Source organism: Aedes aegypti, chromosome 2 (assembly GCF_002204515.2).
Source record: "Aedes aegypti strain LVP_AGWG chromosome 2, AaegL5.0 Primary Assembly, whole genome shotgun sequence".
Taxonomy (NCBI): domain Eukaryota; kingdom Metazoa; phylum Arthropoda; class Insecta; order Diptera; family Culicidae; genus Aedes; species Aedes aegypti.
The window spans coordinates 49,646,104-49,672,590 of NC_035108.1; the positions used below are offsets into that span (position 1 = coordinate 49,646,104).

Genomic DNA, 26,487 nt, shown 5'->3' on the forward strand with positions numbered 1-26,487 from the left:
AATCTGTAGCCTGGGATTTTTACGTTATGGCTGCGTCTCGGTCCCCAAGGAATTTGCATATTTTAAAACTAGAAGATTTTTTTTTGAAAGCTAGTGAAAAAAAAATGGTGCAAAGATATCGAGAAACAAAAAAGTTATCGCGAATTGAATATATATTTTTTGCGATAAAAAAAATAAGCTGCCGGTAGAGGGGTTAATGATTTTTTCCACTTTTACATTTTAATTCCAATTGTTAGTTGTTCATAAACCTCGTAGTCTACTAGGGTGGATTGACGAAGTCTACAGATCAAAACTCATACATATCAAGGATATCAAGGATCATTGAAGGAGAGGACGGTTGAACGTTCTTAAAGTAGTTTGTGAACAATACATTACGCCCCTGCACCAATTATATTAACTTATGTATTCAGTTAAGACCTCAAGAAGAATTTCCTTCGCTACGGTATGTTTGAAAGTCGAATTTAATCTCGAATAACCACATCAAGTTTTGCAGGAACAGGCGAGACTTCCATGTTCGACAGAAACCCTTCGGCAAAAATCGACACACTATACATGCAGGACCGGCTAGAGAAGAGAAGTTTGTTGCAACCATGTCATGCAAGGTTCTGGAAATTTTCCCCCCCGTAAACGCATGCTGAAAAGTTATGAAATATTCCACCTCCCCGTTCGACCGGGACGGGAATTGGAGGCTATCGATTTTCACCTCTGATCGAATTAATATCCATTTATCCCATTTGCCAGCTCTGTAGCGGGGTGCCATGCTTCACATCGGTGTCGAGGCAAGAAGAACGCGGGCTGATCTTGTTTGCGTTACTCGCTTGATTGCACCAGCAAGATTACATCATGAGGGAAGCGGGGTGCAACATGGGGATATCGGGATGAAGATTGAATCGAATTTCATCAAATTATTGGGCGGAACATTTTTGGATACAAAGTAGTTTCGAGAGTTGCAATGTGTTGAAACAAAGAAACTTGATTGGCGGAAGACCTGACAAGGATACTCCAAGTGAATTAAATTCCTAGAACTCTGAATCGACAATGTTCAACCATCTCGAGCTTCAGGGCCTTTTGATGAAATTTTCCTCAGAAGACTGCCTCACCGGAAAACCAGCAGTTGCCAAAATCGCTTATGAAAATTAATTACATAATATTTTGTCATAACCCTCCGCCTCTTCATCACTTCCACTTTCTTCCGGGACCGCTTCCCGGAAATCAATCGATAATTTCCGACCAGGCTGGTGTTGCAATCGACGTCGGCTGTCGCGATCCCGAAAAGGCACCCAAAAGTAAAGCAAACCCTTTCGCCACCCACTGCAATGTCGGCTCTCTCGGTCGATGCAGTCGCTTTTTCCGGGAATTTAATTATCGACCGGAGGCTAATGGCTTTCGATAGGGTCTTGTGCTTGCTTGCATGTTGCACTTTAGCTTCTCTGGATCAAACTACGGCCCCAAGTGCATCGAGGCTGCTGCTGTTGCAAGTCCTTGCCCGAACGTATGCCCCTGCCTACATGGCACACTAATGAATAGATTTATCGAAATCATCGAGAGTCATGGTCGTCTCTCCGTACTGCTGCAGCATGGTGCAGCAGCAGGAAGAATTTTTGTCACAGTGCGGTAGATAAATTGACTAAATAAAGCCGGGCCAATAAAATCGCAATCGATTTATCGTTCGAGCGGCCAGGGTTTCACCTTTCAACCAACCGCGCGGCGTGGAGATGTCCGAAAGCGACAGGACAGTTAGTGAAGTAAAAGTGCATTAGGCGGGCGCTTTTCTTTCCTATCTCTCTGCAGGGCGTAAAAGCTTATCCAAGTCAACCGCACAGCCACATGAGGAGTGTATTAATAGCAAAAATAAATTAAATTACGGTTCAATGGGCAAATGCACGCCACCTTGGCTATTGAATGAGTCGGAGATGGTGTGATGCGGTAGTTCAGGGTTTCCCAACCGGTAGTCCGCGGACCTCTAAAGGGTCGTGACAAGTGTCCTAGCCTTTTCGAAAAATGAGTTTTTTTTTCATTTGTTGTATTTATTTCAAAATTCCTATCCTTATGTAGAATGTGACTTTTTTTTTAAGACTCCACAATTACTGATGAAATATTTTTATTGAATATCGGTATATTTTTTTTTTACTATAAAGAATTTATTGATCATAATAATTTGAAATTTTTAATGAGATATTTTCGGTCAAATAGTTGACAGATTTCGTCAGAGATCGTTCCAAAGTCCTTACAATTTCATAGGCGAATAGTTGAAATGGTTCAATAGACAGGAAGATTTTTGACGGTTGTCAAACAAAGTCTTTAGGATCTGACGAGTTTTCAAAAGGATTCTCCTCTATAACGAGGCTTCTAGGGAACCAATTAGCAAGTTTCTCAAGATATCTAAAGCAGCCCTGGTGAACTCCTAATAATATCTTCGAAAAACTTCTTAGCAAGATATTCGCGGATTTCTGGTGAAGTCATTTAGAGATTTTTCCCGAAACAAATTTTGAAAAACCCTTTGAAATAACTCCCAAGGAATTTCGCAGCTTCAAAAAGTTTAGGGACCACTACTGTAGTGGATGATGTTCCTTCATTTCATCCTCTCTTGCATCATACACACATTCAATCGAAATGGACGAAACTCTTCCTCATTCAGAAGAGCAGGACGAAAAGACGCATTGTTGGTTCGTAAGCTGGCAAAATAACGATAAATTTATTGTTGAGATGCCGACTTATAAATTATTGCGTCTATATGTACGGCTTCGCTCGCTCTGCTGAATGAACTCCTCGATGGATGGACTTGTACAGATCCATCTTTCTCTCGGTTTGTGTCCTGTCCTGTCGCTCGTCTATTGTACTGTGGTGAAACTTTGTGCCATCTTAAAAGGCTTTTCACTAACTGGTCCTTGCGGGAGCCGGTCGGATTCTTACGGAAGGCATATGGACATCTTAGGAGGCGACGGACGACTAATGTAGGCCAACCGGTTGATATGGTAGGTCAGAAATGAAGGGACTTCCCAGAGATTGCGGCGTAGGCTGGATGGTTCAGAGAAGGCGCGGTGCGATGGATTGGTGATTTTTCGTGATAATTTCTAGATTCTCTATTATTTTCTATTGGTGTCAAAAGAAATTTCAAATTTGTTCACTAATCGAATCATTTGCCTAGCTCTAGGCTATTGCCCTATTAAGTATATTGTTCTAACTGCTTTGACGTATGTATACAGCAATTCCGTGAAAATTTGCTATTTTGTTTCTTATCCAAATAAGGATACACGTGTTTCGTGTTTTTGTATTTTTTGATTAGGGTGACCGTTTCCGAAATAAAACTCTGCAAAAAATGAAAACAGCAATAGCCCGACGCCATCAAAACACAAAAACTGATTTTTTATTTATTTCATAAAAACTTTTTTTGTGAAATTTTATGTTTTTCTTATAAAGTTAAAATCTTTAGCTTTCATTTTGTTCAAGGAAATTGAAAATCAGTCAAGTGGTGCAAAAGTTATGATTTAAAAAATAGTGTTTTGCAAAGTTGCGATTTTTCTGGTCACCCTATTTCGGAAATGGTCACCCTAATCAAAAAATCCAAAAACACGTGTATCCTTATTTCGGATGTTCCTTATCCAAATATCAAATTTTCACGGAATTCGGTGACCCACTAGATCGGTTTTTCATGGAATAGCTGAATAACCACAAGTTAAATAGTGCATTCATTTTTTACACATGCGAATATATTCTTGTTACAAATTAAATTACAAGCTGCGGCAAAGACCTTTTCAAAGATTTAACAAAGGAGAAAGACCAGTTTCAGCTTCATTGATAACGATTAACTGGTAAACTTTTGGAAAATTTGGTATTTTCCGTTAAAAAACATGTTTTATGTTCAGTTTTGGTTACACACTCTTAAAAATAATGAAAATCACTGCGGACGTAATTCACATTATGACTGAATGACACATGATGTAAGAGATGAAATGACGTAAAAATGTGTTCTGAAAGATGCATTGAACGAAAAATGTAATTTTACATGATGAAGGACATGGAAACGATGCCACTATAATTGACATTTTCCGAATCAGACACCATCGTATTTAGAATGTGACATAAATTCACGTCATTTGGCTCGCTTCTTTTGTGTGCATCCAAAAGACATAAAATCACGTGATTTTTTCGGAGTGTGCATAACTAAGTCAAAACATTTTTTTATTACATGTGGTGTATACACAATTTGAAAACAACTAAATAAGTTAATAAGCTCATTACGCGAGGTAAAGATGGATAAATTATGGGTGAAATTATGAAAAAAATCCATGTGCTCGGCTGGGATTCGAACCCAGGTCTCTTGTATGCTAGACAAGCGCTTTACCAACGAAGCTACTGAGCCACCGAGTAAACATTAGGTCGAAAGCCTTTACAACTTTTTGTCCAAAGACATATAGCCGAATGACAATGCTGCCCATAACTGCATATTTGTCACATTCGACATTTTTGACAATTTCGAGTTAATACCGGGGATAGTCATTAAATGACAAATACTCTCGAACAACTTACTGAAATCTGTGAGATTGTTCTAGAAAATTCGAAAAAAATGCCAAGTTGATTTGCCACATTGGCAATTGTAATCGCATAACAGTCACATTGAGATTATACATGAGCCTCATAATGCAGTAGCAACGAATTTTCTATCAGAATTATTTTCTGATCATTAACCCAATATGCGATATGAGTTGTACAAAATTTCAGCCTCTAATAAGCACTTTTGAGTTCTTAGTGATTTTTTAAAATTTTAGTTTCCTCCCATACTGCAATCAAATGCAAACTTGGTATCCCATTTACTCAATGCTTACTTTTGTCGAATGTTACAAATATGCAGTTATGTGCAGAATAGGACTAACGTAAATTTGGTCGAAAGCTGATTTTGAAATGTTTTTTTAGAAAGATCATTTGATAAATCAGACATGCGTATAATATGTAACTTTTGTACAATGGAATGCATGGTTTGAACTTTATTACGTTTCATCAGAAGTTTACTTTAGGTAAACTTACTTTACGTTACAACTCAAAAATTTATCGTCTTATGCACATAAAATTGTTGCTACATTTTACGACATTGTTGGAATAACGAATACTTCTCAATAATCTGAATAATCGACTGTGAATTGAAAGACTGGACTTTTTATGTAACCCTGTTATAAAGCTTCATATCTCCATTTAATTGTGATTTGAAGTTATGCAAATATTTAAGAGCTCGAAGGTGATTTGAATGAACTTTTCAAAAGAAGATTGTTTGCGCATTGACTATAATATTGAGCTTTGGTGAAATTATTAGTCTTTCAAAATATCATCATTCTTTGAGAAACTGCAGCACAAATTATTCCTCAACGTTGTGAGCATAATTTTTTTCGAACTTATTATTCTCCCAAAATGTCACCGTTCTTTGTAATGAACTGCTGACCTTCATCTTATGAAACCGTTAGGAGAGAGTGCTCGATTGTTTCTATTTCCAATGTGCTGACGATTTCGAGTGAGAGAGTAATAGTTTGATCGAATACAACTAAAATAGCAAATTCAATGAGATGTCTAGCCCTTAACAAGTTGATCTCGGGACCAACGGATTTACTTCCCTTTCGAAAGATGTTGTCAATCAGCTACTCCATGAAAAACCGATCTAGTGGGTCTCCGAATTCCGTGAAAATTTGCTATTTTGTTCCTTATCCGAAATAGGGATACACGTATTTTTGGATTTTTTGATTAGGGTGACAATTTCCGAAATAGGGTGACCAGAAAAATCGCGATTTTGCAAAATTTTTATTAATAAAATATTATAACTTTTGAACCGTTCGACCGATTTTCAATCTTTTTGGACGAAATGAAGGCTAAAAATTTTAACTTTTCAGAAAAAAATATAAAATTTCACAAAAAATGTGTTTTTTACATGAAAAAACTCAATAGTTTCCGTTTTTTCGTGTTTTGAAGGCCTCGGGACCAAAGGGGCAATCGTTGTTCTCATTTTTTCTTGAAAGTTCTGAAAATTTTACGTATTCTGTCAAATTTTCAGCGATGTATGTATTTTAGTTTTTGAGATACATTTTTTGGAAATTAAAAATCAGTCATTTTTATCGGCCTAAAATTATAACTTTTGAACAGCTTAACCGATTTCCAATCTTTTTGTGTGGAATGAAAGCTTAAAATTTCAACTATTCAGACAAAATTGAAAAATCTGATAAAAATATGTTTAAACGTGAAAAACTATAAAAATTTCTAGTTTATTTAGAAAATTTTCATATATTTTAATGTAATTTTTTTTTTCAAAGTTTTCTATTTTTTTCTATTTTTTCTGAAAAGTTGAGACCTTAAGCTTTCATTCCATAAAAAAAGATTGGAAATCGGTTGAGCTGTTCAAAAGTTATGATTTTTTTTAAACATTACAAATCTAATGCGCTGAGATCTACAGTGTGTGCCGATGAAAAATGACTGATTTTTTATTTTCAAAAAAATATATCTCAAAAACTAAAAAACATACATCGCTGAAAATTTTACAGTTTACGTAAAATTTTCTGAACTTTTAAGAAAAAATGAGAGCACCAATAGCCCCTTTGGTCCCGAGGCCTTCAAAACACAAAAAAACGGAAACTATTGAGTTTTTTCATGTAAAAAACACAATTTTTGTAAAATTTTATATTTTTTCCGAAAAGTCAAAATCTTTAGCCTTCATTTTGTCTAAAAAGATTGCAAATCGGTCAAACGGTTCAAAAGTTATAATTTTTTTAAAATAAAAATTTGGCAAAATCGCGATTTTTTTGGTCACCCTGTTTCGGAAATGGTCACCCTAATCGAAAAATCCAAAAATACGTGTATTCTTATTTCGGATAAGGAACAAAATAGCAAATTTTCACGGAATTCGGTGACCCACTAGATCGGTTTTTCATGGAATTGCTGCAATATAACCTTAGGATCATAAGTGACTTTCTTGGGGATGCTAACCAAATATTGATTATTGACAAAAATATTCGTACTTCTTCAATTATTCAATCAATATGTGTATTAACTACAAAATGCTACTCTCGACGATAATCAGAATTCACTGAAAACTTTGTTTCCATACTACTTAGATTCAACCAAATGTTCTTTCAACGAAATGTCGGTCGCCAAATATCATATGCTTTCTATTGCAATCAAATGTCCATTCGACCAAACGTACTTTCGGCTAAACATCATTCGATCAAACATCTTTCGACTAAATGTCTTTCGACAAAATGTCATACATTCCTTGACCATCATGATTCGGAAGGTGATGCTGTTTAGTATCAAACCTGATCCTTCAGCATGAGCTACATCTGATTATGAACTTGTATGAGTTAGTTCGGCTAATATTCAAATCGGCAAACCTGGCCATCCGCTGATATATTGTCCCTAAGCGTTTGAAAGTATTTTGAAAACCCATTAAGAAGGTTGTATGTACCGTAGAATGGGATAACCTTAATGGTTTTTCAGAAGAAAATCTGATTTTTTCTTCATTCTGAAAGATTTAATTATTATATTTTTCAAACAAGTACTGGTATCTTGGTCATCGATTGCACTTGTGTGACATCAGCCCAGCTGGAACTGCATTGGAGATTGGACGTGGATTAGATCTTATGCATTGAAAGCAGAGTTTGAGGAAAAAATCATCTACAAAACTATTGTAAATTGAAACAAATATGGCAAACACCATTATCAGTCTATAAGTATTTGTATAAAATTATATTTATGAATATATGACCCTGGAGGGATCGATTCTGCTTTTCGTATAATTTTGAGCAGAAAAACCGACTGTGTTATCCAAGGGTGTTTAGTTCGAACGCGCTTCCTTTCGTTTTTCGATTATCTAAAAATATAGTACCACCCAGTACAGTTTTGCAATGGGCACAGTACAGTTTTTCAATAGGCGTGATTTTTTTTTTACGCGTATCGTTATTTTATACAATCCGATGACCCTGGAGGGATCGGTTTTGCTTTTTACTGGTTATTGAGCAAAAATATTACTGCACAATCGACAAGCATTTCGCGAAATACTATTTATACTATAAATAAGCTATTGTTTTCTCTTTTGATTGCCGGCATTCAAAAGATTAATTTGAAAACGCTTAAACAACAAATATTTATGGTCTATCGCCAGCTTTCTAGGCGAATCCTGACAATATACCTTCCCCAACCTCCAACTCCGTAGCACTTATGAGGGTGTCGCTGAGTCGGTGGCCTCTCATTAAGTAAGTGCTACATCAACATTTCCTTCCCCTATCCCAAGTTACGGTAAAGATAGGCGTGGCCGGGAATAGCGATATTCATGCTTTTAGTATTCTTGTTTATGATATGAACAAGGTGTACTCCCCTGCCTTGTTCTTGAAAGTAGTCAGGATGAGATTATTAAAAAGAAACATGAATGTTGCTAGTATCCAATCTACGAAGTATACCGTAACTACGCTAACGCTAACGCTAACGCTACGCTAAAATTATATTTATGAATAGATGTCGATAGAGTACAACATAAATCAATCGTTTTGTGAATATTAGTACATTGGTTCAATTGAAAAAATGTCCCCAATTTCTTTAAAAGGTAAGAGACTCAATTTAAGGTCTACCATAGCTACGCTGTCGAATACAAGTGACAAACTATATAGAAATCACCATATAGTGATCGTTGAACAGATTGTTTGTAAGCGTTTTAAAAATGCCAGAAATTAGTCTAATTTTAAATTCAAATTAACTACCTCTTTCGATTTCAACGAAAATGGCTCTCTTTATTGTGTTACTTAACTGATCTACAGAAATTCTGTGATTTCATTTAGTATGTAGTAAACTATCAAAGCTCCTTAGAAAATCCTAAGGGAATCCCAGAATTTTCAAAAGGTTTTCTCTGGTTTCAAGTAGTGTATAAATATTTTTTTATGAATTTTCAGGAGTTTTTCAGAGTTTAAACTAGGTGTTCCTAAGGGAATCTATAACAAAAGGTCGAAAGACAAAAGGTCGAAAGGACAGAAGGTCGAAAGACAAAAGGTCGAAAGGACAGAAGGTCGAAAGACAAAAGGTCGAATGGACAAAAGGTCGAAGAACAAAAAAGAAGGGACAAAAGGTCGAAAATCTATTTTCAAAGAAGGAAAAATTTCCCACCGAGCAAACCATTTTCGACCTTTTGTCCATTCGACCTTTTGTCTTTCGACCTTTTGTCCTTTCGACGTTTTTTCTTTTGACTTTTTGTCTAAGGAGCTCTTTGAAGCTTTCAGGAATTTTCTGGGGGATATTATGCAGCCCACAGACGCTCAGATGGTTTGACCAACATTGATTCCGTCCCCAAGTAACTCAAGACGATTCATGTTGATGCAATCGTTTGATCGATTGTCAAAGTTCGTTGCAGCAACACGATATTTCTCTGCATGTTTTGAATGATCCCGGCAAGTCTAGTGAATAGGCATGTGATTGTTATTTTATTGAATTGTATGGCTGTGGGGTAGAATATTGCTACAATTTTTGGGCAATAATCGTAGTTAGAAAGAGCAGAACCTTCAAAAGTACCGGGAGAAATGGATATTCATGAGAAATTCAAGTTATAATCCTCACGAAGTATTCCGGTAACACTCAAAAATTGTAAGTGGGTTCTCTGTCGGGGAATATTTTGAGCAGTCATCGATATGGCACTGGGACTATGGAATTTATTTTCAAGCATTCTATCCAGATTCCTTTAAAACCTTCTCTCGTTATTCTCTTTAAAGTTTTTCCATTTTCCGATTCCTCCTTCAATAAATCTACCAAATAATTCTCCCAAGATTTATTCAATAATTCCTCCAGTGAAACATCAGGAATTTCTAAAAAGATTCTATCAGGATTTTTCTCTGCAATTCCACCAGAAAATCCTCTAGGAATTCTTAAAGAGTTGAGCAATCATTCCCTAGTAATTCCTCCACAGATTTCTCCAGAATATCTTCCACCGTTTCCTCCGAAAATTCCTGCTGAAATACATGCGGAGATTTACTCCAAGAACTCTTACAATGATTCTACCCAGAATTTCTCCAAGGATTCATCAAGGAGTTCTTCCTGGGACTGAAGTATTTTATGATAGAAATTCTAGTGTAACTCTGGTAGACTTTTATGGTGGAAATTCTAGCGAAACTTCGATGATATTCGATATTGATGATAGCTACAAGAACTACAAGAATTTTACATTCCTTAAAAAACTCTTTTCTCTCTAAACATTACTGGAAATTTGTTATGGGACCATTGGAGTTCATCTTGGTGGAATCCACAGAGTAACCTTTGGTAGAATTCTCAGAGGAGTCCCTGAAGGAATTCCTGTTTTGAATCCCAGGAGGGATTCCTGATAGAGTAATTGAATTGTATACTGGTGGATTCCTAAATTACTGGTAAAATCTTTATAAGAAGTGTCTGATGTAATCGCCGGTGAATACCTGAAAACCCCATGAATTCGTGGAGTTATTCCATGAGAGATTCATTGAAAAAAAAAAAACAACCCGGGGGAATCCCTTTAGGGTTTCCGGAATTGATTCCTTAAGTAATTCCAAAAATTGATTGACGAATTCCGCGAGGAAACTTTTGGAAAATTCCGGAAGGAATCACTTGAGTAAATCCTTCAATTGATGATGAAATTTTAAAAAAAATTTGATAAAATCCCTGTAGGAATTCCTGATAATTCTCGAGAATCCTTGGAGTAATTCCTTAAGAACTAATTTCTCGATGAATTTCGGGATACATTTCTTAATCAATTCAGAGAGAAACTCCTTTAGAATTTCCGGGAGGATTCCCTTGAAGAGTTCCTGGGTGATCTTGAAGAATTTTCTATAGAAACCCCTGGAAGAAAATTCGGGTGGAATCCCTTAATAAATTCCGAGAGGAATCCGTAATAAATAGCTTGATGGAACCCAGAAAAACCCTAGTGGGATACCTGGAGGAAACATTAGAAAAATTGACGCTTATATTGAGTTGTTCGGTAATCCAATCCGCATGGTTATTAAATTAATTAACTCATTACGCGTGGTAAAGATGGACAAATTATGGGTGAAAAAAATCCACGTGCTCGGCTGGGATTTGAACCCAGGACTCTTGTATGCTAGACGAGCGCTTTACCAACGAAGCTACCGAGCCACTTGGTGACCCAATATCTGAGTTGGTTATAAGTTTAGAATTCATGACTGAAATTCAGTTGGAATCCCGGAAGGTGTTCATAATAGAATTCATGAAAGAACATCTGATAAAATTCTTGCAGAAGCTGCCAATGAAATCTATTGAAGAGCTCCTGATGAAATCCCTAGAGAAGCTTCTGATGGAACCCTTGGAAGAGTGTGTAATGTATTTCCTGGAGGAATTGCTAATGGAATCATTACCTCTTGATAGAATTCCTATAGAAATTTCAGGTAGAATCTCAGAAAGAACTCCTAATGTAAATCCTGGAGGAGCTCTGAATAAAATCCCCAGAAGAACTCCTGATGGAATTCCTGGATGAAATCCTGCTGTAATCCCTACAAGATCTTCTGATGTAATCCATAGAGGAACTCCTAATGAAGCCTCAGAAGGAACTCCTGATGGATCCCAATAGGAATCCCATGAGAGATTCCTGATAATATACCTGGCGGCACTCCTTATAAAATCCCAACAAGAAATCCTGATGAAATTCTTTGATAAATCCCTGATACAATTTCTAGGGGATTTCCAGGTGCAATCTCCGAAGAAACCCTTGATGGAAAACTTCTGAAAGAACCCCTGTAAGAATTGCAGATGGAATCTCCGAAGAATCCCTGAAGGAACTATTGATGAAATCCTAATTGAATCCCTATGGGACCTCTGTTGAAAGACTCAGGAGAACTCCTGATAGTCTCCATGGAGGAATTCCAGGTGAAATATCTAAAAAAAATGCGAATAAAATCCCTGAAGGAATTCCTGATGTAATACCCAGGAGAACTCCTAATGTTATCGTTAGAAAAAAATCTGATGTAATGCAGGAATTCCTGAAAAGTTTCCTTGTGATATTCCTAGAAGGAATTTTAATGGAATTTCTTTAGGAATATATAATATATAATAGAACTCTCCAGGTGAGATATGATATATAATTCAATTATATATCATATCCTCAAAGAAAAGATATAATCTCTAGAGGAATTCCTGATAGAATCTCATGAGGAATTCCAGGTGAAATCTCAGAAGGAATTTTTTGATGGAATCCCTTGAAGAATAACTTATGAAACCCTCACAAGAACTCTTACTGTTATTCCTAGAGGAAATTCCGTTGAAATCCATAGAGGAACTTCCGATGGATTTTATAGCGGGACTATTGATACAAACCCTGAAGGAACTCCTGAACGAATCCTTTGTGGAATTCATGATGGATTTTTACCAGTACTCCTGATGAAAGTCCTGGACCGACTCGTACTTAATTCCCAGGAATAACCCCTGGTCCCTAGAGGAACTACTGATGGAATCCTTGTACGAACTCCTGATAGAATCATTGGAGGAAATTTTGATGGAGTTTCTGGTGGAATCTTTGGAAAAAACCCTGGTGGTATCCTTACAATACTTCTAATGGAAACTTTTAATGTTCTCCTTATGAAATCCCTGGAAGAACTTTTTTAAGGAATCCCTAGGCAAACTCCTGACGGAATCCCTTGAGGAACTCCTGGTGGAATCACATGAGGAATTCCAGGTGAACTTACGGAAGAAATTTCCAAAGGAATTCTTACAGGAATTCCTTGTTAAATGACTGGACAAAATCTTGTTTAAATTCTGGAGGAACACCTGTTGGAATGATGAAGGAATTACCAATGGAATCTAGACAGGAATTTTGCTAGAATTGGAACTTTTGATGGAATTACAGGAAGAACTGTTGGTGGATTTGCTAAAGAAATAGGTTAAAGATTGTGGGAAATTGCTAGTGGAATATAGAGAAAAAAATCAAGAGCGCACATTTGATAGACTACCATGACGAAGACGATGCGTTAATTCACAAATTTTGACTTGCCATCCATCGGCATCGGCAGTTCATGGAATGTCGAAGCTTTAATTTGACATGCTGACGTCGATGTTCGTGCAACATCCCTACATACAGTACGATCAGTTCGTCAAACATTTGGCTCCGCCCACTGGTGGTTTGAGCAAAATCAAATTCGTTTGGAACTGACAAACTGTCACTGTCAAGCATCACACACGGTCAAACATCGCACCACATGATAATCAACTTGGGGGGCGGAGTCAATGTTGGTCAAACCGTTTCAGCGTGTGTGGGCTGCATTAGGGGTTAGTAAGAGGTTTTCATATTATTTCGAGGCTTTTCAAAGTATTCAAGTTTAAAAGGGATTTGCAATTCCCAGGATATCTCAGAGAAGTTTTGAAGATTGTATGAGTTTTCTAGAGTTTTTAAGGTTTAGAAATTTTAAAAACCAAAGGAGTCTTCATGTGTTTGAGATTTTCATAAATAAACATGGGATTTAGAATACGCTTCATGCCCATTGGGATCGCTTTTGAAACGTGTATGCATCGGGGCCCAGATAACCGTAGCGGTAAACGCGCAGCTATTCAGCAAGACAATGCTGAGGGTCGTGGGTTCGAATCCCACAAGTTGAGGATCTTTTCGGGTTGGAAATTTTCTCGACTTGCCTGGGCATACAGTATCTTCGTACCTGCCACACGATATACGCATGCAAAAATGGTCATTGGCATAGTAAGCTCTAAGTTAATAACTGTGGAAGTGCTCATAAAAACAGCTGAGAAGCAGGCTCTGTCCCAGTGGGGACGTAACGCCAGAAAGAAGAAGAAGAAAATATACCGAAAATTTCAAAGAATCTGAAAAATCTTAACAATCTTTTTACCCACAACACATTGGAAATTTCTCAAAACACATGGAAAACCCTTGGGAAGGCTTTAAAGACCATTTTGGAACACCTGAAACTTCACAAAGATATTCTTTGGAAACCTTTTGATAATATCTAAAAATTTCTTGAGACATCCACTAGGAATTCTTTAGGAAACTCTGAAAACGGTCTGAGCACCATGGAACCTTGTTTGAAATGCTTTGATAAAGAATTTTTTGACATATCATGAGTTAAAATGCACCTTACATTTAACTTTAGACTTTTTAACTTTAAATAAAAAAACTCAACTGCACCACAAAAGTCTTAACAGAATCACATCCTCCTTCTGACGCTCCGTCTCACTATCAATTCACTCGTAAAGTGTGTCCTTTCCTCTCGGCTTGATGCCGCAATTTATACCGGCATACACACACTCACACCTATACCCATCCATCCGTTTATGATGTCATTTTCCATCTTTTCCGAAGCACTCCAATATCCGAACCGTATGCCAAGCCGTCCACCGTCCGAACAAACTATAGTAAAACGGTCTGCCTTGTATCTATCCAGTAGTAGTGGCAAAACATATTGCCACGAGTCGTCGTCATCTTCGTCGTCTTTCACAGCTTTCGTCCCGGCCCTCGATAGGCCCTCCCAAAGTCTCAAGACCATAAGCGCGGAAATAAGTGAGAAGCTTTCACGTTGATAAATTGGAAGGCTTTTCTTTCGGTATACCATCAGCCTTGGCACACAATGTACGAACAACGATGGAATGCCGAAGAGTGCGAGATGGCAAACACGATTGTCTAGTCCGTACCACTATCCGAGCAAAGTTGAATAATAAAATGATAACAAGTTGAGTTATCCGATAAGAAGCATCTAACAACTGAGTTTGTTTTCATTTTGGTTGTATACGCAGGAAACATAACAAACATGATAACAAAAATTGATACTAACAATATCATACGAATTTCTCGTTCTGCTATTATTTCAACAGATTGATAATATGTTTTGTTATCCGTTCAATGTCTTCCATTCATAAATCATTATGTCATCAACACATGGGTGGTAAATGACTGCACAATGGACCGATGCACGAGTTCACTAATTTGACGTTTGAGCGGTGCCAAATTCATTCGTTGCCATGGTCACATAAATAACACGGCACCGCTAAAACGTCAAATAGTGAACCCGTGCATAGGTCCATTGGTACTTCGCGTTCCTTCAGGTATAAAATAGACCACTGGGGTACGTGTAACCGTAGGGAAGATCGGGTAACCAACCCCGGTGGTACCTTGGTCATATGCTGATAGAAAAGGGGGGCTCCTCTCTTCTGAGAGTGTAGCTTATCGGAGCGTCTGTTCTCCATGTTTGGTGCGGCTGATCATCGTCCTAGTGCCAGCGTGGGACTCTAAACAGTGCCGTGCACGATGGTTCTCCGGCGAGACAGCGCGTGGGTGCAGGCCGTACAAGCCAGCCGTAAAAATCATGAGTACAGGAAGCATACAATGTAAGTTCGCACCGGAAAACGAACTAACGATTTCATCAATTTATCATTATTCATTATGTAATAAAACTAGTTATTCCAATGTTATGCAGTCGTTATTCCACTATGCTCGGGTACACACCGTGCGTTCCTGTATGTTACGTAGAGTTAGTTGGTCAGGTTGCAGGACTGGTGGCTGGAAGACGACGACGTCTTGCCTTGTGCCACTTCAAGAGGGTGGAACAACAATGCACTTCCCGCATTTGTCCGGCCATTAAATCCGGTGATAAGAAGTACAGGAAAAGCAAATTGGAGAGAGTCCTCCAGGAAAGGGCTACGATATTCCGTTTTTCTTAGGGATCACTTTGTGGTGGATGATATAATGGTGGATTACGAATGAGAGCATGATAGCTGAGTAGGAGAATGACGGTTTTGAAATGTTTGAACTAACAATTATGCCATATGGAATTATATTGTTTTGAGAAATAGTTCGTACTTCTTCCATATATAAGCCAACACTCAAAGTTAGCTCATCTCTAAAAATATATGATGATGTTTGATGTTAATTGATGTTTGTTCTTCTTGACATTACGTCGTCACTGGGTCAAAGCCTGCTCCTCAACTTAGTGTTCGATAAGCACGTCCACAGTTATTAACTGAAAGCTCTCTTTGCCAAAGTTGCGATTTTCGCATTCGTATATTGTGAGGCAGGTACGACGATACTCTATGGTCAGGGAAGCCAAGGAAATTTCCATTACGAAAAGATCCTGGACCAACCGGGAATTGAACTGAATTAGTTAATTTAAACTGAATTTAAGAAAGTTTGATAACAATCGAGGTTTGGAGTAAATCTTCATTTGTACATCCTTTGGTGAAATTCTTCGAAAGTTCTCCTAAATTTTCATGAGGTAAACATTCTTCAATTCGTCTAATAATTGCATCGACATAAAACATTGACAGTCATCGTCTTGCCCATTTCCAAATGGTTCGAGGAAATTCACTCCTAAGAAAATAGACGTTGCATCCAGCTGCATTTAATCGCCACGGAATCAGACAAGCTGTCGCCTCCACCCTCTGTCAACCACCACAAATCGGGGTTTAAAAGTCTTGACTAGCTTCGACGCTGACATCGACTAGTTAGGCTTAAGCAAGTCACTCCTCCCCGGTATCTTACCTTGACTAATTGAATTACCACTCAAACCGCTGCTTGACATTAATGACGATGGCTGCAATTTATCTTCCATTTCGCGAAGCCTCGTCGTCAGACTTTGGGTGTGCAGAAACAGGAACAGGGTGCACGAGATCGCAATCAGGGCCACGAATTCTGCATATCTGGAAAGAAAGCGACGGAGAGGGTGGGGAAGAGAGTGAGTTAATACTAATCATAATGGGTAGAAAAACTAATAATAATGAGATGACATTGTTTGGAATGATGGCGGGGTGGTTTGCACCGCATCATGCAGCAGTTATGGTGACAAGCTTCACGGTCTAGCTAGCGTAGCGAAGGAAATTAAATAAAATTCTGGTCCATGACGATGATGAAGCACGACGATGTTGCTGGCTCTGAAACTGCACCGCGTGGCGGAAATGCAGTTAGTTGCACGGTAGCAATTTACTAATTGAATGAAACATGACCGTGCAATCTGATGGAGTGTTTTTCGTTGAATGATAGATGCTAATAGAGAACTCTTTATTATGAACAAAGTCTTTTTTTACGAAGTTTCCATTTTTTCTGGATTTGACTTTCCGCAAACATACAAATCCACAAACAGCTTGGAAATGGATTGAGTTGGATGCAGAAAGTGTATCAAAAGTCCCTGTATTTTATATATATATCGTAAAACGGGGTAACATTTATCGGGGTTTCACTAGTATTAAGAAGTATAAACAAACATTTATGGAATATTGTCAATGCATAAATAATGCTAGTGTTTTTTATATTGACTAGTCAATAAAAATTGTGATATTTTGTAAAAATTTGATTTTTCTCATGCGCAAATTTCTAAATTTATGCAAAAAAATGATTTCCATGATAATGGGTGACACTACCGAAGATTCATGTCTCTCATAATATCTGAAAATGATATAAGCAAGGAAAATACGATTTTTACTAAAAAAATGGCATCACCGGAACGATTCCGATTTTCATATGTATTTTTAATTCAGCAATAGACGAATTACTATGAAAAATTCAAATATCGTTAGAAAATTGCCCATCTTTACGTGTATTCCACGGTTTGAGTATTTTTTTTTTCAAGTTACTCAAAAAGTGAAAGACTTTTAAGAGTTTGAAAAAAGACACGGACACCGTCTTCAGCCATTTAGCTGCACAGACTGTAAATTAACACTAGACAACGGACAAGCATGCTCCAATGGTACAGCCGAGAAACATTCCTCACGAAAAGTTTCAATGGCTGCAGCGGGAATCGAACCCACAACCCATGACACGATACGCTCATTTCCTGACGACACTAACCGCACGGCCACGAAGCCCGAAGTTTGGACTTCATATTCAGATGTCACCCCAGATTTTATACCGTTTAACTACATATATGGTTGCCAATTGTATAGTGTTCGCTAAATTGCTTTAAGATGATACGGAAACATTCTTGGAAACCGCAAAATTTTCTCAGAAAATAATAGAAAAAAAAACATTTTCCTTTGCACCTATTTTTCGCCACCTCAAAAACTAAAACACATACATCGCTGAAAATTTGACAGTAAACGTAAAATTATCTGAACTTTCAAGAAAAACTTTATAACAGCCAAAAACGGAAGTTTTTTGACGTTGGATAACGTCTTTCGGCAACATATGGGGGTACAATTTCAAAAAACGAAAAATTGAGCATGTAACGAAAAATGGTCAGGTTTTGACCGCTAATAACTCAGCCATTTGTCGATAGATTTTCAATATTTATACACCAATCGATCGGAAATTTATATACGCGTCGATTCAAATAGAGGACACTATTGATTATTGGCAACAAACTATTGAAAAATCGTAAAATGTTGACCCCTTTCTTATCTAACCAATCACGTTCAAGCACATTTTTGGGTTCCGCTTCCCACTATAAAAGCAAACGGGTCCCTGCTTCTTCCCTCAGTCTTCTTTTTGCGGTCGGACTGTGAACACGGTCGGGCGAGTCATTCTCGCTTTGCGTTTGCACCCGCGTCACAGTCCAATTTGTGTCGTCGGAAGAGGAAGACGCAAGATTGATTTGCGGCGGCGTTGACGATGGCTTGGGCGCTTCTCGTCATTGCCGCCGCAAATTTATCCGCGCTTGCAGATTTCGACTTTGAATTCAGCATCGGTGGTCAAGAAGCAAGCCCGCTAGGAACGAAATACCACAGGCTCTTTGAGTTGCTGATCCGAGGAGCTGCTGCTAATCGAGCGTCGGACTTGTGAAATCGCTCAAGATTTTAAGAGTGAGCATCGTTTGCAGATTTCGACTTATGCCTGGTAATCCACAACCCGTTGCTGTTGTGCGCCATCCACGTCACGTCATTTAGCTGGTTCGTCGTATAAGCAAATCGGCGCTTTTCAGGGCCATCAAATGTGTGGAAAAGAGTTAAAAGAATAATATTTCCGACCTTATTACATTTTATATTCCTCAATCAATATCATAGCTTCATACAAAATTTAATTTGTCATGAATAATTGATGGCATGACAATTTGATACTGTATTTACGGTCGCTGCTGCAGTGCCGTCACAACATTTTACAACGAGTGGCATTTCCAACAGCTTCTTAGACTTGCCATATTTTATGAGAACATATGTAACAAAATTGCGACATATTTAGAATGCTTCTGAAAAGAAATTTTCATTGAACAATTTTCATCATTTTGGCACCCATGGATCAGAAACTTTCCTTCATACAAAAGAAAACTATTGATTATCAATAGCTAACCATTAAATATTGGAAATCTTTCTACGAATCGACTCCAATAATTAAAACTATTGATTTTCATGAATAAACTATTGAAAAATTGATAAATATCAAGGCATGTCTTATTTTCCATACAAAAGCACATTTTACTTGTGTATTCCTAGCACAGACATCATTGCTCGATATCTTAGCCTCTTTCGTCATGCAAAGGGAAACGCCCCTTTCGATCTTCTTCTTACTCCTCTTTATTCTATCGTATTCAGTCGAAGCCAACCAAGCTTCAATGAGCCCCGCGCACATCAGTCAATCGTCGACCAGCAATTGGAGAAGGACTCCGGACTAAATTTTACACATTCGTCGCTGCCGCTGCTTCTGCTCTTGTTTATTCCCAATCCAAGCTAAATGCTGCGGGTTCCGTGAAATCGCTCATCATGGCCATGGGCATCCAGCTAGACCATCAAATTCGTGGAGAACGCGTATAGAGACCTTGAAAATTGCCGTCGGAGGAGTGAGAAAACCAACGAAAACAAGGAAGCACAAAATTACCGACCGCATTTCGATTTAATCGTCTTCGGTAATCTTTTGGTGTGTTTCTGTCTAACAATGGATTGACAACCCAGTTTGATCGACGGTGACTAGCCCCAACCGTCCTTTTCAGGACGACCATTTCATTTTGAAAGAGTTGTGAGAATTTTTCACCGTTAAGAGCGACATTACTGGTGATTGAATGTGATTGATTCAGATTTTGATCAGTAATTTGCTTGCAATCATTTATCACGGCTAAATAATGCTTCTCGAGAATCACAGTGTCAAGAAATAAAATTCCCATTGCGCGCGCGCAGACAATCGTCGACAGTGTGTGCATGAGTCGGATAAATCGCGAACGGCACTTGAATTAAGAATCCATCACCGTTTGCCTCGCATTACATTGGCGTAGATCGCGTACAGGTTGGTATCCTCGAACAAACCGACCAGTTAGGCCACGCTCGCTTCCTTCAGGGCCATGACGGTCGTGCTCTGGAATCACAGATCGGTCTTAAGGTGACACGGGAGACCGTGTTACTTTCCCTATCTTTTGTCTCACTCTAACAATTATCATCAAAACTTTGCAGAAGCAAATCTCTAGTTTTAGTGAACCGATTAAACTGAAAAGTTAATGGGTTGTGCACTACATATATATAATGCTAGTGATTCATTTTCGCATCGATATATTGAGTGGTACTTGAGATTAACTTTTCAAATGGAGAGGGTGATTAAAACACCGTCCCGTGGCCTTATTCAAGAAGTCCTGATCGATTTCACCGCCAGCAACAACTATTGCTGTGGCGCACAAGATTCGCAAACTCTACACCTGTTATGATGTGGAGCTGGGCTTGTCAGATTATTATGGTGATATTTGCGCTGCCGAGATCACTATAATGATTTGTCGGGCACTACCGGTTTGCCTCTACATTTCTCCGGATACCACAATGAAGCAGAAGAAGTTCTTCATGGCGCGGAACTTCTTCGAGTATCAGAAGGAGACCATGCCAATCATCAGAAGGAGACTTCAACATCGATTTGAGCAAAGAGGAGTACACAGAGTTAGCGGACTTCATGGACAAGAACCTCAACCTAAAGCTGGCTTCGGAATCCACTAAAGCAACCAATCTTAGTGGATCATGAATGGACTTAACGTTCAACCGGTATATTTGTTTGGAGAGCAAAAGTTACCGCTCATGCTTCATCTTTCATCGACCGGTTCTATCGGTGTTGAAGTGTTAACCCTTTCCTTCCCATGGTAGCACAGGTGATCCACCACTTTGCATAGGTCGTATACAAACTGTACAAGTTAGATCTTACCCATTTTTTCACCACATGTTCACATATGTTTCATGAACTACTGTACAAAGTTTCACTAGAAATAGACACTTGGATTTCAATTTAAAGCATAACGACTGAAGTAAAGTCGGCATTTTTTCAAATTTAAATAAAGTGGATTTTCAAACATCCATATTGAGTAATATGAACATAATTTTCACCTAACAAAAATAAGAACAAGCTCGATTTAGTTATTTTTCCAAGATTCAATAAAGTTTTTATAATATTCTTTACACAAAACTATTGATTTTGAGGAAAACGATGTGGATCACTGATGATCCATTGGGAACAAAACGAGATTTTCATCGATTCTATTCTAACCTATCTTTCTGAAAACGAAACTGTCATCACATTTGTTTACGTCTCAGAAAGTTGTTCTAAGTTCCTCGTTTCGAACGTGTTTTAAGTGAAAAATGATTTTTAAAGAAACAATAATTGTTTATGGACGCTAAAATGGAAACGAATGAACCAGAAAAGGCTACACTCACGGATGAAGAGGATTTCTTCGGATTTGAAGCAGATGATGAATTATTTCCGGGTATCACAGACGAGGAGGATGCTTCTGGACTGAAATTGAAACGCCGCCGCAAGAGTAAATTATCTTCCGACACCAATCTTCCTACAAAATGGACCGAAAGGATGCCCTGTGGAACAATCCACCGTAGATCCCGAGAAGGTGAAGAAAGAAAGAATGTTCCGTTCGAAGATACTTCGTACGAACACGAACAAGTACCCAGTGATGATCCGATTCCGCTGGTTGCTGGGAGCGATGGTAGTATTTGAGTTTTTAAAATTTTTATCAATCGCTAATAATACAGGTATTTGTAGATTGCAACAATAAGCCAATAAAATTCGAGGGAGATACTTCCGTGCTTGAAAAACTTAGCGAACCGGAGAAAATTATTGAAACCGGAACGAGCCGACTTCGCACATCTCTTGAAACGCCGATGGACACAAAGGTACCACTGAGCAATCAACGATTGAAACCGATAACTTCGATGACGATAGTAGTTCTGAAGATTTGTTCGAAGATCGTGATGAAACATATGATTTTTCTAAATTAAAACCGAAAATTACAACAGAGCTGGATGAGTGGGATGGTAGTATATCAAAAATTGATTTATTACGAATCTATAATATAAATAATGATTCATTTCACAGACACTGATGATCTTGATTTGCTTGCATTGACCTTTGAGGGAGACGTATCTGAAGTTGAAGGAATCGATGTATCGGACGATGAAGATGAAATTGAGGCTTTCCATGCAAACACGGAATCGCCAAAGTGTGTGTTTTTTTTTATAGTAGGGTACAAAAAAGCTTCAAAAGCCAGGCCTGTTGTGTGTTGGCACGGTGTGGGACTCACGTTAGGCGTTATTAACCACTAAAAAACTTTCCCTACTGCTCCTGTGCCTCGATTTCCCCCAGAACTACATCAGGCAACTTCATCGGGGGAGGGCTGTGCTCATGCACTTCTGTGCTCATGCACTTCTGTGCTCATGCACTTCTTCAATCTCAGCCTCTAACTGTTCTGCTAGTTCGCTGTTGGAGCGTTTTTCCCAATTGGCGGTTGAACATCTCGCCAGGACTTTGGACAGCTTTCTGTGCGACGACGCATACTTCCCTTGGGCTGGCCTCGCGTCAGAGCTCTGTTGATCTTCTACTGGACGCTCATGTGCACTTCGTTGCTCTACGACGACTCGTTCTCCGCTGCTGCTGTTCGAGCTCTCCTTGTTGACCAGTTGGATGCCAAGGTCGGTCCAGTAATTCCGGTTGGAGGATGACTTCCGGTTTACTGGCGCCCAGACGACCCAAAACTGGTTTGTGACGATCGATGCTACTCGGCTTAGTCCCCGACGGTGGAGCTAGCCTACTCCGGATACGCGCTTCTTCATGATTCGATACTGGCCGGTGGAGTGCCGAAGTCGGTCCAGCGATTCCGGTTGGAGGATGGCTTCCGGTACACTGGCGCTCCGACGACTCAAGCCGGTGATACGCTACGTACTACTCAGAGTAGTCCCCGACGGTGGATCTATCCTACTCCGACGAAGATTTCCCCGGCGGCGGAAGATCTCCCGAACCGATGCTATCCGGGCAGATGCCGAGGTCGGTCCTGCGATTCCGGTGGAGGGAAGCTTCCGGTTCACAGGCGCCCCGACGATCATTTGCCGGTGCAACAACGCGATCTACTCAACTAGTCCCCGGCGGTGGACTTAGCCTACTCCGAAGCTCGCCAAAGTGTGTGAAACCACAGAAGGATACACCAGTCAAATCCGGGACAAAAGTTCGTCGTAACCAACATAAAACATCAGCAAAGCAAGCTGCATCCAACCAGCAAGGAAAGAAAAAGGGGGTTTCTACTAGATCGAAATCCAAAAAGAAGGGCACTCCACCTAAGTGGCATGAGGATGAAAGTGTTTGTTTCGATTGCATTGAACCGGTTGTAAAATCCTCTAAACCACCGACCAAGCCAATGACTCCTTACCAGTACTTTGGGTTGTTCATAGATTCTGAAATTATTTCTGATATCTGTGAACAAACAAATCTTTATTCAAGTCAGCAGGATGAAACCCCAATCTATGTAACTTCAGGAGATATCGAGCAGCATATTGGACAGCTACTGCTTATGGGTGTAACGAAGGTGCCATCGTATCGATTGCATTGGGGTTCTACTACCAGATATGCCCCGATTGCTGATGTAATGCCACGGAACAAGTTTGAGACCATCAAACGGTGCTTGCATTTCAACGACAACACAAAAATCAAGCAGCGAGATGAAGAAGGATACGATAAGTTGTTCAAGGTACGCCCGTTCATCGATGCTCTCCGGCGTAATTTTTTGAAAATTGAACCTACACCTAATCAATCGATAGACGAGATCATGATACCTTCAAAAGCAGCATCTCCTCTACGACAATATAATAAAAACAAACCTCACCGATTCGGTATAAAAGTAGAAGGACGAGCAAGTTCCGATGGAATTTTGCACGATTTTTCTATTTACGGCGGCAAAACAAACAACGAACCCTCAGGCGCATGGGGCATAAGTGGCGATGTTATAATCAAGCTGATTGACACACTACCACAGAACGTTCCGTATCGAATTTTTGCGGATAACTGGTTTTCGTCGTATGCATTAGTAAAAGAGATGAAATCTCGTGGACTGGAGTACACAGGAACCGTAAGACAAAACAGGATTCCAGGATTCGAAATGAACAAGAATTTGAAAGCTGAAGGCAGAGGCTCATTTGCATGCAATGTGTCCAATGACAACATTGTCGTTGTAACGTGGATGGACAATAAGCCGATTAATCTTATATCATCCTGCTTCGGAGTGCAGCCGATAGATGAAGTAAAGCGTTGGTCTGTATCGGATAAAACTTATAAAAGTATCCCACGACCTCTAGTTGTTCGGGAATACAACTGCTACATGGGAGGCATCGAATGATTTCTTGGTTGCTATATACAGAACACAACCAGGCACCAAGAAATACTACATGAGAATTTTTTATCATTTACTGGATGTATCTGTTGTGAATGCCTGGTTGTTGTATAGGCGTCACATGAAACAAACGGGACAGGAACATATGACTCTTCTCAACTTCCGAATAGATGTTGCCAACAGTCTGATTCAATATGGAAAGAAAATTGTACGACGCCGAGGACGACCAACAAACCAACCTATACAAAAACGTCAGCGAGAAGTAGCATCTGTTGGGCCGTCTCTAGAAGCACGGTATGATGGACTAGAGCATTGGCCCGTTGAAGACCGTCGAGAACGTTGCGTTCTGTGCAAAGATCGAGGATCATTCAGTTCATTTAAATGCACTAAGTGTGATGTTTGCTTGTGCATCAAGAAAGGCAAAAACTACTTCACAGCCTTTCATTTGCCACCAGATTAAATCGACGAGAGGCGAGAAGAGCACAACTTACATATAAAAAGTATGATTTTGCGTAAAAATGAAAATATAAACAGAAACAAAATTGATTTCTCTTTTTTACTCTAGTTGCAGTTATCTTCCCAATGGATCACAGGTGATCCATCATAAAAATTATCTATTTTAGTTTCATTCGAATATTTGAGTAAAACTTTACATCTTTTGTTCTGGTAATTTATCCAGATATCAAATTTTCTATTTTATAACTACAAAAAACGTCGTGGGAAAGAAAGGGTTAACCGAACCAACCAAATAATAACACTCAATGTCCATAATAGATCAAAATTGACATTCAACAAATAGTTTGAAAATTGATTAGATTTTTTGTCAGTTCCTAGAAATCTTTCATAAGCTCGTGACGGTCCTAAATCAGGAAATAGAAGAAGCTAACGTTATCCAACGTCAACTTGGCGGTCGTATCTCGCAAACAACCTCTTACTTTTTTAATAAATTTTTTCATTTAAAAAATCAATATATGTGAAATTTTGTATTTTTCTTGAAAATCTTTAGCTTTTCTTTCGTCCGCGAAAATTAAAAATCAGTCAAGCGGTTCAAAAGTTATGATTTTTTTTAAATAAAAATTTGCAAGGTCGCGATTTTTCTGGTCATTCTATTTCGGAAATGGTCACCCTTATCAAAAAATCCGAAAACACGTGTCTCTTTATTTCGGATAAGGAACAAAATAGCAAATTTTCATGGAATTCGGTGACCCACTAGATCGGTTTTTCATGGAATGGCTGCATTAATAGAACCAGTATTTACACAAATTTAGGGGCCCATATAGCCGTAGCGGTAAACGCGCAGCTATTCAGCAAGACCAAGCTGAGGGTCGTGGGTTCGAATCCCACCGGTCAAGGATATGTTCGGTTGGAAATTTTCTCGACTTCCCAGGGCATAGAGTATCTTCGTACCTGCCACACGATATACGCATGCAAAAATGGTCATTGGCACAGTAAGCTCTCAGTTAATAACTGTGGAAGTAGGGGAACTCAGGGTAAAACCGACACTGTGGGTAAGATCGACACCCTTTGATTTTTCATGTTTTGAGCAGATTTTCATGCAGTTTCCACCACGCTCTATCTTTATTTGTGAAATGTTGTGTTTCGGATGACATTACAACTGACTCTACCAATAAGCTGCCAAAATAAACAACAAAATCATATTGGATAACATAGAAGCAACAGCAGTTGCAATAATTCGCTGTTATTCTTTAACTATTTCGCGTGTTAAATTTTTAAAATGTCATTATTTGTTCTGCGTCTACATAGCATAGCATAGCATAGCATAGCATAGACTGACTGTACATGTCAATGGTTGCTACTCCGTGATTGATCGGAACTGGTAAGAATTGCACTACGATCCAAATGAATAAGGGATGGGAGTTTCCGCTTACTCTCGAAGTGCAATTTTAGCAGATCTAATATTATTGATCAATAACGGCGCCGGCCAAGTCCTTACAGTCAGTTGGGATGGGAAAGGAATGTTAGGGTGTAATGATTGTTG

General features: G+C 38.9%; 1 protein-coding gene across 1 annotated transcript in view; it reads right to left on the bottom strand.

Moving 5' to 3' along the window:
* LOC5567622 (heparan sulfate 2-O-sulfotransferase pipe) overlaps nucleotides 1-26,487 on the bottom strand; it is a 740,869-nt gene that overhangs the window by 311,295 nt on the left and 403,087 nt on the right. Inside the window, exon 3 of the mRNA XM_021840814.1 lies at nucleotides 16,472-16,629. Coding sequence (XP_021696506.1) covers nucleotides 16,472-16,629 — 158 coding nt within the window. The remainder of the gene's footprint in view (nucleotides 1-16,471; nucleotides 16,630-26,487) is intronic.